We start from the raw sequence: 12,491 nt of genomic DNA, 5'->3' as shown, positions 1-12,491 counted from the left end.
AAGCCCTTATTTCAGGTTGCAGCTCAGAGTAATTCAGATCGCTTTACCCATACATTTTGATCCATTCATAAACCTTTTGTTTATTTATTTATAAAAGTATGCTACTTTCTAGATTTTTTTTTTAAAGATAATCGAGAGGGCTTTACATCAAAGGATACGTCGCCCCACAGATTTTAAAAAGCTGATTCCGGAAGAAATACTGCGCCAGTAAAAAGCTTCCGAATTCCTTTCCTCGAAAAAGCTACGCCGGAGGCGGGGGAAGGGAGAGCTCGGGCGCGCGCGCGTGCTACACTTCGGCCATTCTCGCGAGAAGAGAGGCGGCGAGCGTCGCTGGGGGCAGAACAGGGGTGTCCTGGGAGCACGTGGGCACGTTTGGAGTTGGTCTCGCGCTGCTCCAGCCATGGAAGACGCGAAGCCCAGTGCCGGGCAGGCGGCCGATGGAGAAGCCGGATCCGAATGGAACATTCCGCCCAACGCGCCCGCTTGCATGGAGCGGCACCTAGACGGGGCCCACTACCGGGCAGGTACCTGTCGCGACTTCCCTTCTCCCTTCAGCCTGCGCTAGGGGGACTTTGCTCATCCTGAGCTGCTCCGCCGCCGCCGCGCGACTCTGGGTGCTTCCAAGTTGCGTGGGACCACCTGGGATGTTGGCTTTGCATCTGCTCCGGCACCAGTTCGGAAGGGTGCAGTCACGTTCCCCGTTGCCCCGTACCGTGGCATCCTTGGCTAAATTCCCGCGCAACTCCCTGTCTGCTGGACAGCGGAATGAACTTTGGAAAAAGGATCTTGCCAACTAGAGTGTAGCGTTATACACAATGCTCACCTGGTTGAACGCTTCTCTGCATCTCCTATTGGGCATTCCCTATTATTCCTGCCTTTTTAAAGCTGTGAAAATACTTCTCATGTTGTGATTCTAACTAGATTTGTTGGGGAGTAAAGCCCATTGAATTTAGGGACGCTTACTTCTGACTTAATGTATTTCAGATGGCTCTGTTACTGCTTTAATACTCTTTGTTTTAAGCAGTCTTGAAAGGATTGCTTTAATGCAGCCATCCTCAGCCTGACTCTGTCCTGTTCCCTACAACTCTCATTATCCCTGGCCAAGGGATGATGAAAATATAGGCAACAATGAGTATGGGGCTCAAGTTTGGCAGAGACTGCTTTAGATTGGCATCTCTTTGGCCTTTGTAGTTGTGTCCTGCAAAATGTTAATTCTTTATGCTTCATTCCTAAAAGGGGTTTGTTGTTCAAGCTCTCTGGGAAATAAAATGCCATCCTTCTTTCTGTACATGCTAAGCTGTGTTAAAGAAACTCTGGCCATGCACAGGGGTGCTTCTGTATGTGCACGCATGTGCCAACACACACAGACCTTCCCCTGGTTTTGCTAGTGTAACATTATTGTTTACATTATTCCAATCTGTTCCAATCCATATTCCCAAAACACTAATAAATTCATTTGCAGGATTCTTGTTTCTGAATCTAGTGTAGAGAAATACACTGTTGAGTTACTGTTCCTTAAAGGAGAAAGAGCTCAACAGTCTAGAGACTACAATAATGCAGAAGCAGACTTTTGATTTTGTTAGCTTCTGCCAGTTTTTCCAACTGAGTACCAATTGTTGATTGTATGCGAAGGGATTTTGTAATTTAGACATTGTGAAACTTCCTCAACTAGGATGTTAAATAAATGATTTGTGACGGTATTTATAGTTTAAAATATCCACACACTTGCAATGAAACAGGCACTTTTAACTCTGTTTAATTCTACTTTCTAGATGGTTCCTTGCTGCTGGGAGCATCCAGCTTGAGTGGACGTTGCTGGGTGGGTTCCATTTGGGTATTCAAGGATCCATCAAAAGCTCCAAATGAAGGCTTCTGCTCTGCGGGTGTTCAGACTGAAGCAGGAATAGCTGATCTGAAATGGGTGGCAGATAAAGGCATCCTGGTAGCTTCAGATTCAGGTGAGCACTGGGGGAAGCCTGCCCCCTGAAATCCCTTTATGTTTATATACCTAATGGCCAAGAGCCCAGAATGAGATATACTGCAAGGAGTTTTACTTTCTTTCATCCCTGAAGCAGGGATGCTAAATATTCCTGTGTGAGATTGAGGAAATTGTAGTCCTGTTGCAACTTGTTGTTTATCTCACATTTCAAAAAAAAAAAAAAAATTGGGGACACAGCTTGCTGAGGCATTGCATGTAATAGATGAGCAGGTTGAAAACAAGATGGGATGGGGGAGTCCTCTGTTAAAGAAATCAATATATGGGGGACTGGAAAAATACATGGAAAACCACCGGGATAATAGCTGAGTTGTCTTTATAACTCTTTCTTGTGTTTATAAGACACATTAAAAGCTGCCATGACTAGTAGCTATGTGTGCACATTCACATTAGCAAAATAAATGGTATTGCTATATCATGCCCCATGACTTTTATCTCTTAGCTGAGCACATTTCATTCCTGTCATGTTTGCAAGTTTGTTGGGTAGACTTAGCCTCAAAACATTCCAACCGTCTACTGCCCATTTTAAGTCTAGCTGTGACGGTTCTGAATCAATTGTGAGAAAGTTCAGTTAGTTCCACTTATCACCCTTGAGTTCTCGATGTCTTATTTCTGACACTGGGAATGTTTGCATATAATGGTAGACAGTAAGATCCTGAGGGTTTTTTAGCTAGCCATGTTTCCTTGTCTGCCCATAGTGACAAGTCAGGAATAGGCAAAGATCAAACAAATCCTGATTTATTCCTCCTCCTGGAAGCACAAAGGAGAGGGGAAGGGGGAGCTCACTTTTCCTGGGTTTCTTTGTGTCTTAGATGGTTACATGATGGGCTGCTTGTAAGAACACAGAAAGAGCATTCACCTGGAAATCCCAGGATTGTCCTCAAATCGCTGCTTTTGCAGAAATGAAATAGTGTGACATAAGATCTTGGATGAAATGGAGGCCTTCAATATGTTCCTGCAGGACAGAATGCACCTTGCAAAGTGCTATCAAATCCTAGTACCTGCTGATGGAAGGCAGAGAGGCCACTTATGTCAACCCCCATTCTCTCTGCAGCCTCCTGAAGATTGCTCTGTAGGTCAGAAGACCCTTGAAAGTTTTCTCCCTCTTGCCCTTTCTGACAGTGGAAGCCTCTGCTGGATCCAAGATCTTTCTTGTGCATGGAAAAGCACCTTAGGATGCAACCTTACAAGTTTACTTCCAAACAGTGACAATGTATTGCTACCTGCTTGGGCATTCAGAGTACTTAGTAAAAGGATGTGATCTTGTGTATAACCCAGAGAGAGACACTTTGGTAAATCTAATGATATTAAGTAATGGTGGCCATCTCTAGTGGCAGTGGTAAGCTGTTTGGAAATATCCTTCTACTGAATTTCTTCCCCCTCTCATCCAGGCGCTCTGGAGCTTTGGGAGCTGGATGAGAACGAGACTCTGATAGTGAACAGATTCTGTAAGTACGAGCACGACGACATTGTGACTACAGTGGCTGTGCTCGCCAACAACATACAGGCCGTCACTGGCAGCAAAGACTTCAGGTGACCCTTTTGTGGTGCTGACTTTCTGCTTTAAGTAAGAATATGTATTTTTCTTAAACTTAATCTTGATTTTATGCCTAGCGTGAAGATCTGGGACATCCCTCAGCAAACAGTGCTGAATACCTACAGAGGTAAGGGTTAATCTTCATTTACTTTATTTTTATTATTTTATCCTCTCCTTTTTCTCAAGTAGATCAGGGTGGCATATATGGAATGCTAGGCATCAGTCTCCTGTTTTAGTCTGTTTGGGCATAATCCTGTGCATATATAGACAACAAAAATATCTAAAACTCCCTATATTCCCTAACTATCCATGCAGACTGGGTAATGCAGGGAATTGTAGGACTTTTACACATAAGGATGAGTGACAAGGTGCCAGTTTTTTCTGGATTTACCCTCCAACATACAATCAGCACCTTTGCATGTTGTGGAGTGTGATGGTCAGACTGGACTGCAGTGCAGGTTTGGACATCGCATTCCACAAACGAGAAAGATGCCATTCATGGGTTGTTGGGTGAAAATGGAAGAGGCAGGCACACCATGGGAACAATCCCCATTCATGAACAACAACCCAATGGTTTTTAATGTGCTGAGTCTTCATTATGTACATATGAACCCAGTCATTGATTCAAATTGGCTAAATATGCTCCTGTTCCTCCAGCTTAAATTTTAAGTGGTATAAGTTAGGAAGAAGTGTGTCAGTGACGTCGCAATCATCTGGCAGCCATGAACACATACTTAAATTGGTCTAGAGCAATGACTGCACCAAAATATATCTGATATATATGGTTTCATACTAAAATAAAGCCAAATTCTGGCTCTTTAAGAACTGACTTTGCATTTCAATCTGACGTACAAGTTGTTTCCAGGTTAAGTGCTTCTAATTGTCTTGCCCCTTATTCTTTTGAAAACTCATGGGGGTTCTTGCTTTAGAAGCCAAATGCTATTAATTGTGATTAAGGAAGGCCAGTTTCATCAGTTTTGCTTCCTAGAAAAGTTCTGGCTTGATTTGAACTAGTACCCACCTGTTTGTCTTTGTCAGTGCAGGGTATTTGCAAAGCTCTCCTCTTGTTCCATGTTTTCTTCCAGTCAGTTTTTTTTCCCACTGTTCAGCTTTCATATGTATTGCAATTTTTTTGAACTGAGAATGCTCATAATAACCAAAGAATGATGAAATCCACTGGATCCAATCCACCTGTTGATTTGTATTCACAAGAATCAAATTTCTTATGCGACCCTACTTGTGGTCCCACATTTTACGCATGAGCTGAGAGTCCCATGCTATTTTTCTTTTCTTTAGGGTTCTGTTTGCTCTAAACCGTGTGCATTAGTGCTCTCTTCTACCAGAGTGCATCTGTCCTGGATTCACCACATAGGCAGTATTAATAGACATAGACAATATCAATATTAATGTTGTATATTATGGATGTTTGTGTTTCTTTTTAACTTTGGCCAGCTCATTCCGGTCAAGTGTCATGTGTGGCTTCCTGTCCTGGAAAGGAGACCATGTTCCTCTCCTGCTCTGAGGTAAAGGCAACTTATTGTTTCTGAATCTTTCTAGGTTCAGATTAGCCTATACATTGTAAAGACAATTTATTTTAGATATTTGGCACTGGTATTATAAGCCCAGCAGAAGAGGGGGTGCAAATGAACAAACTGGAAAGGCTATTTTCTAAAGTTGACATAGTGATTTATAAGTACCAGTTATGATAACAATTTTTCCATTTTAACACTTTTTATATATATATTTTAGGACAGTAGGATTTTACTCTGGGATACCAGATCCCCAAAACCAGCAACTCGGATTGGTATGTCTTTTGGTACTAGATTATTCCTTTGTGTTTCCTATAGGGTAAATAGAAGCAACTTTGAAAAATACAGAAAAGTTATTGTTGCTGAGTGGAAATTCCAAATGCCAGTTGAAACGGTCATGCATCTTCATTGTGAATGTCAATATGGCTGACTCCACCAAAGTCAGCTTTTATAGCTTTCCATTCTAGGGACCTGCAGCCCAGGCAGAACTTTTCCACACATAATGTTTCTTAACACTTGTTGGCAATCAAGAATGTTCTGAGAATTTGCATGCATTTTCCTGTGCGTGAATTCCATTTTTCCTTTCTTGATTTCCTGAAAACAGAGTTTGGTTCTACATCTGTTCAAAATCTGTGGTTAGAGTAAAATGTGGTTACTCATAATCATGGCTTACTGCTTTCAGACTTGGCATTTTCTATCATTTGTTCAATATGCATATGATGCAAAACCAAAGTTTTAGGGGACAGGATGAGAGTGTGCAAAGCGGGCTAGGTGAGCATGGGCAAGTTTGATGCATGCCCTAATCCAGTCAGGAACCCTGGTGGTTTCCAGGTAGCTTCCCACTGCTTATTTTGGTAGCTTCCAGCATAATGGCCTCACTTGAATCCTGAGGCCAGTGAGCAAATCTAATTCCTAGTTGATTTTGATCTGTTAAATACAGTAGCCTTTATTAAAGAAACAGATAGGGTATTCAGAAGCATTGTAACAAATCAGTCATCCTGTGGTAAACTGGTCCTTTGGTATGAAATCCAAGATGAATAGAAAAGTAGTCAATTGAGCTTCAGTCAATTCAGTCAATCTTAAGTCAGTCTTTCAATCTTAAGTAACCACTTCTTAACAGAAGGGCTTTCTCTTCCCTTATGTCTCCTTTCCTTTCCTCTCTTTTTGGCCATCTAAAATAAAATCAACAGATGAAAAAGCCTAAATCTTCCAAAATTATATTTGCAATGGACAAAGAGTTCCAGTCCCTTCTACACTGATTTTATACTGAGATAGATTGTTAGCCAGTATAGGTTGCCATGTTGGGCAGCCCTGGATCAGATCCCATAGGGTGCTTCAAGGGCAGTAAACCACTCTGACAGATCATGTGTTCGAGGAGTGATGGTACCCATGAAGGGTTGTCGGGTGACCTGAACCCAGGTGACTGACCTCATTATGGGTACCTTGAACTGGCTAGCGAACTTCTTGGCAAGAGCAGCAAAAATCCCTTGCAGCTCCAGCCACCTTCCCCACAAGCACCTTAGCAGCACTTCAGGGTAGCTGGTACTGCCATGATTGTGAGATGTTTTTGGCTTGCCATGGCTTTCCCCCATAGATCACAAAGTTCAGTTTGCTAGCCAGCTTTTGCAGTCTGTTTTGATGGCCGCTAGCAGCCCCTTCAAAGTACCCAAGCAGCACCTTGAAGAGTCTGTCAGATCAGTGATTTTTTTAAAGTCCTTTGTTTCACAACTGTACAAGTGGTAGAATCAGAAACCTTGCTTGGACAATATCAGAGGATACCTGTGCAGCAGGTACCATGCCTAAATATTGACCGCATGAGGATCCAAATAGGCTGTTCATTCTTTTTGCATTCTCTTGGTGGCTGTCAAAAGGCAAGCTGTCAAGGAAAGGAAAAGGCAAGAGTAATATTTGTATTGAGATCCTTAATTGTTGTTTTTTTAAATTGCCCTGGCAGTTGTCAGGGTGTTGTATTCTTCACGTTTCTGGAGGCTGTAGGTGCTTGGGAAAGTGCAAAAGTACATCCACACCCTCTTTTCTGTAGAAAAGAAATTTTAACAGTTGGCTAAAATGAGTTTCAACAGGGATTTTTAAATTTCTTATTTAAAAGAAATTAGAATATACGAGCCTGCTAGGGTATTTTAAGGAGACTGTCAGTGGCTGTCAAGGTGGAGGTTGTAAAAGCCAACTGTGAAGCTAGACTTCGTGCTGCTTCTCCCCACCCATGCAGAGACACAAAGGGTGAAGGTACAAAAGATGTAGCCAGCTGAAAGCTGCCTGCGGTTGTGGTGGGGAGGGGGAGTCACACTGGTCCTGCTGCATTCTCTCAGTCAAGTAAGATTGACTGCAGCGGGCTGATCGAGGAAGAAGGAAGAGGTAGACGATTCATGGTGAGCTTAGTCATCTGTTGGGTACACTGTGGGTTGCTCACAGTGCATCCAACCCACTGCAACTTAATGTGCCCTTTAACAGGATGGATGAAGTTTTGAATAGACTAGTTGAACCTTTTAAGGCTGAGAATATTGCAGAATAAATAGCAAGCCACTGACTGTGTTTCGTTTGTCTTAAGTGTTAGCTGTCAGTCAATCAGCTACTCTACATGATAAAGCTGAAGGGCCTTTCAGACTAACTACAGTTCTTCCATTTCCTCATCCATGCAGCCTGCAGTGCCTCTAGCAATCTTCCTACCTCATTGATGTGGCATCCACATCGAAATGACACTTTTGTATTGGGTAAGGAGTATTTCTTTGTATGTGGCCAAATAAATGCTTGTGTGTCTCCAACTGACTTAGCAATAACATTGCTCTCGTGCTATTTTGAAGGTGATGAAAGCGGAATGGTTGTTCTTGTGGACGTAAAAAATGCAGACTCTGCCCTCAGCTCACCTGTGCACTCCCGAAGCGTCACAGGGTTTGCTTTCTCCAAACACAGGTATGGTCAGTAGCATTAGTTGAATTTGACCTGCAAGCATTTGTGGATGCCCACCTCAGTATTGTGGAACAGTGCTATGAGGCAGATCTTGAGGGCGAAATCCAAGGATCGTGTTTGGCCGAATAAGCAGGAGAGCTCCCAAACTATGGAAAAGCTTCCTTGCTACACTTTGAGAAGTAATAGCATTACAATCTGAATCTTCCTACTGCCTCTCCCCCAGTAAAGTTATTAAGAACAGAGTCTAACATTGATTGAATGGACAGAATCATTTCTGAAAAGTAGTTCCATAGAGTGCCAGAGATGTTCATCTAAATCTAAAGGGGTTTTTTTCCCTTCTCTCATAAAGCACAATGGAGCTAATACTCTCATATTTGTCTTTTTCCCCAGTAGGGCTAGGCACATATACAGGCTTTTAGGTTCTTGTCTGCTAAACCATGATCTGCTTTACAAATATGTCCTCCCCACATGCACACACTTTTGATATTTACTTATTTATTGGTGGGCGGGGGAATAAATGTTCTACCTCAGGATGAATATTGGCAAGGATCCAGCTGGAAAAGGGTGGCCACCTGCAGGTGGCCAGGATGGGAGAAAGGATAGGTTGGGGCTAGAGCAACATGAAGGGCTGGAAAGCTGTTCTAACACAAGCCATGTCAACATTCCATGGAAGGAAAATATCCCCGTACAATGGCCCTTGCTTCTGTTTTCTACTTCCAAAATTTGGTTTTTAAGTCTTTCAGTTTAGGAATCCCTCTCTTTTGTTCATGCTTCTCTATAAAGCCCTGGTTACAGGGGGTTTTTTAAGCAAACAGCTCCAGAAAACATCTGGGCCAGGCAAAATGTCCAGTCTTCCAGCGCACTTGTTTTTGTGTGGCCCTTTGAGTCTGTATTAACACAAGCTTTTCTTTCTCGTCCAGTTCCCCCTTGTTGGCTTCCATCAGTGAAGACTGCTCGGTAGTTGTTCTTGATGCCAGCTTTTCAGAAGTGTGAGTACAAAAGGGTCTAATCGATTCCCACCTGTTTTATTCCTGGTTTTCTTCTCCCAGGCTTGGTTAGGGTTTCCATCTAGGCCTATCCATGGTAACAGCTGCGCAAGAAGGGCAGAACATCTTTCAGCCTGGGCATCAAATTGCATGGGTGGGACTTTCAGTGCAAGGGCAAAAAGGGGCAGGCCCCAACCTGCAAAATAATAACAGTATTATACTACTTTCTGCAACTTTCATTTCACTTTTTAGAAAGCAGGATACTGCAGAAAACTGGGGGGAAGTAACTCCACGGTGTTCCATACTTTTCGCAGGTTTAGAAACCGGTCCCACCGGGACTTTGTGCGAGGCTTATCATGGTCACCACTGAACAAAAGCTCCCTGACGACGGTTGGATGGGACCACCAAGTTCTACATCACACAGTTCCAACACAGAATAACCATCCTGCTGGGAAAAACAATGTAACTGCATAGTTCTTGTGTGTTCTCCGTGTGGCTCCTTCTCCCTGGAATAGAATCTCTTCCCCCCACTTTTTTTTTTTTGGTCAAGCTCTGGGGTTGAGTGTGGCCTTTGCAGTCAAGAAGAAAGGCTCCATAGCAAATTCATGTTAGATGAGCACTAACTTCACACCAGCTGCTTGTTGCAGCCAGTCAGATTCTGCAGCTAACAGAAGCCTTAAGGTGTTGTAGCAGAACAATACAAACTACAAGAGAACTGACTTCATTTGTTTTAATTGTTGGGAGGCGGCTAAAAAGTAAAAATACATTATAGAGAAGTGTGTTTTTGTTTGTTTTTAATGTGAAATAAAACATTGCAATAATTTCCAGGCTTATCTGGCCAGCTTGTAATTGGATTTGTGCTATCAGAGAGTGAAATACTTGTGCCATAAGGTACAGATTAGTCAACTCAAAAGAGATGTGCTAAACTTGCTCATGTTGAACCTCACACACACCATTTGTCCCGTCTGTGGTCTGACTTGCCCCACCTTAAGGAGAAAGTGCACTGTGATCTCCAATAGCTTCTTGCCTGGGAATGGTGGTCAATAAGAATGGAGGCTAAGTGCTCCCCTTGTGTAGTTGGGCAGTGTGACTGGCATGAATTAAGATCTGTAGTGCCGAAGTTTCAGAATGTTGCAGATTCTGATCAGGGAAGCATTGGCAACATGGCAGGAACAGACACTTCCTCTTGTGGTTTGTTTTTGTGATTTCTTGGGTAGCTCTGTCCCAGAAAGCTTGACAGTCTTGCCCTGCACCAGATACCTGCTTGACTAGTTCTGGGTGCCCAGGGCTCCCTTGGATTTATGCTGATCTTTATCCTATGGCAAATTAAGAATGCCTGCAATGGTGGCCTATTGCTTAAAGCAGGACTGGGCGAAGGGTGGACCAAATATGACCTTCAACATCCCACTATCTAAAAATGGCAGTTCTGCTCGAAAACCAAGCATGTGGCAAGGGTGTGCCTTGTTTTCAAAGAAAAGATCTGTTTTGTTGGCAGCCGCTTCTGTGGGAAATCTGATGATGTGTGGTGGGGGAACCAAAGTTGCCCACCTGCCTTTAAGGGAAGCAAGAAGCCTTTGGATCCCATGAAGCATTACCTTTCTAAGTCCACTCATCTACTCCAGGTGAGATCAGTTTAGGAGGTGGCACTATTACCTTCACCCATTTAACAGCTGTCAGAGGAGGCTCTTTCCTTCCCTGGCCAGTGGGTATGTAATATGAAAGAAGGTGTACTCATGTAAGTTCCAGGAAGCTCAGAAGTTACAAGTTGCTTTTTGGATGCTGCACATTCCTCAGAAGCAGCACTTCATTGGGTGGGCAACTTCTGGCCCTCAGAGTGTTTGGCCTATAACTTCTGTGACTTCTCACCATTGGCTCTGCTGGCCAGAACTGATGGGTGCTGTGGCCCTTCAGGTGTTCTGGCCTATGAGTTTCCCACGCTTGGTTTAGTTACTGCTTGGGAATCCCCTGACACTCCAATTAGGCTTGACCATGCAGTCCTATGACTCAATTCCAAAGTAAATTTGAGTTCAGTGGGAAAATGTACATAGGATTGCAGTGTAAAGCACTAAGGGCAGCCTCATCCAATCTGTCCCCCAGATACTTTTGGGCTACAGCTCAGGTTTCCTGAGCATTGGCCATGCTGTGTAGGCTGATGGAAGTTGAAGTCAAAAACTTCTGGAAGGCACCAGGCTGAGGCAGGCTGTGCTACAGCTTAGCTTTTAGGCTGTATGCCTGGGAGAGGGGAGAAAGCAGCACTCATCTTAAAATGTTGCTTCATTTAAGCACAGATAAATGCGTGAAGACTGCTCAGTGGTTCTCAAGCCCTGTAGGACTAACGGTGTGTAAGCCAGGTGTAGAGTTTTCTACACGAGCCCTCCGTGCCCCCAGATTACATTAGGTAGAGTGACGCAGTAGCTGGCAAGAAGCCACTCCTCAATATGCAGTTGCTGATCCTTCAAGCAGGTGTGGAGACTGGCAAGTTCAGTCTTTGCAAATTTTACATGTTAACTACTGTGTGAATTCCCAACTGCTGGTTGTGTCCACATTTGTGTTTCGAACAAGTAGGCTAATTTGCTGTTGTATGTGCATTTTTGTCCATTATAGTATCTCCCATGTTTCATGATGGCGTAGAGGATGAATAGTTGGCATGGTGATGTGGCATGTTGTGGTTTTGTAAGGGGATGCTAGCAGGAGTACTGTTGGAGGTCAGCTTTTTGTTCTTCCATGATCCTCTGGACCAGAAGAAAGCAAACCGTGTGCTTATTTGATGTTCACAACAACTGCTACTCCGGGACCTTTGTGACCTATAAAATGAAGGATGAGCACAGAAGCAAACAGGAGGCATTTAAAAAAATAAATTCCTTTTCATATTTAAACAGGTGGTTCTCCATTGTTTTCTTCAGTGTCTTGTGTTCATGCTTTCTTTGCCTCCTGCTATAAAAGTCCTGATGGACACTACTCCTTTGAAGGGTTGCCATGACTCTTCAGGTTGTCAGTCATCTGCATGCAACTTGCCATAAAACATCACATTTATTTTTATAAATTTGGAAGTTCATCGGGATTCTTGAAGAAAAGCCTTGCTGACAACCAAAGGTTAGGTGATAGGATACTTCTTTCTTAGATACTAGTACATGGAAAAACTGGAAAGGATGTGACTCACTCTTGCCCATTTCTGTGACCTCATTCTGATTTGAGCTATTGCCTGATAAGCCAGTGTTTTTTTGTGCCAAGCCCAAAGAGGCCTGTGGAATGGAAGGCATTAAGTGCCAGGGTGGTAGGCTGGTTAGGAGTGTTGGGCTGGGATTAGGAGACTCTGGTTCTAACCCCTTCTCAGCCATGAAGTTCACTGGGTAACTTCAGGCCAGTCCCTGACTTTCAGCATAACCTATTTCACAGGGTTGTTGTAGGAACAAAATGGAAAGGAGCATGCCTTGGTTTCCTTGGAAGATAGGCAGGATATAGATGCAACTAATAAACAATTGTGGCAAGTTCTTAAAGAGATGATAGTACCAGACCAT

General features: G+C 43.4%; 1 protein-coding gene across 1 annotated transcript; it reads left to right on the top strand.

Moving 5' to 3' along the window:
- The first annotated feature begins 320 nt into the window (after window positions 1-320).
- On the top strand, window positions 321-11,653 carry WDR77 (WD repeat domain 77). The gene is made up of 10 exons (XM_044447111.1): window positions 321-524; window positions 1,773-1,958; window positions 3,388-3,529; window positions 3,611-3,660; window positions 4,986-5,056; window positions 5,283-5,337; window positions 7,720-7,791; window positions 7,882-7,990; window positions 8,908-8,976; window positions 9,288-11,653. Exons 1-10 carry the CDS (start codon window positions 401-403, stop codon window positions 9,445-9,447), a joined length of 1,038 nt encoding a protein of 345 aa, XP_044303046.1. The 5' UTR covers window positions 321-400; the 3' UTR covers window positions 9,448-11,653.
- The last annotated feature ends 838 nt before the right edge of the window (window positions 11,654-12,491 follow it).

This window comes from Varanus komodoensis, unplaced genomic scaffold, assembly GCF_004798865.1.
Source record: "Varanus komodoensis strain SLA01 unplaced genomic scaffold, ASM479886v1 scaffold1, whole genome shotgun sequence".
NCBI classification, from domain to species: domain Eukaryota; kingdom Metazoa; phylum Chordata; class Lepidosauria; order Squamata; family Varanidae; genus Varanus; species Varanus komodoensis.
The sequence above is the reverse complement of the archived record's forward strand: the minus strand, read 5'-3'. Positions and strand labels throughout refer to the sequence as shown.

Excerpts from the sequence above, each read along its gene's own strand:
- WDR77 (XM_044447111.1), top strand. The coding sequence starts at position 401 with ATGGAAGACGCGAAGCCCAGTGCCGGGCAGGCGGCCGATGGAGAAGCC. Across the intron at positions 525-1,772 it reads CGGGGCCCACTACCGGGCAG|ATGGTTCCTTGCTGCTGGGA; the intron begins GTACCTGTCGCG and ends TCTACTTTCTAG. Across the intron at positions 8,977-9,287 it reads GATGCCAGCTTTTCAGAAGT|GTTTAGAAACCGGTCCCACC; the intron begins GTGAGTACAAAA and ends TACTTTTCGCAG.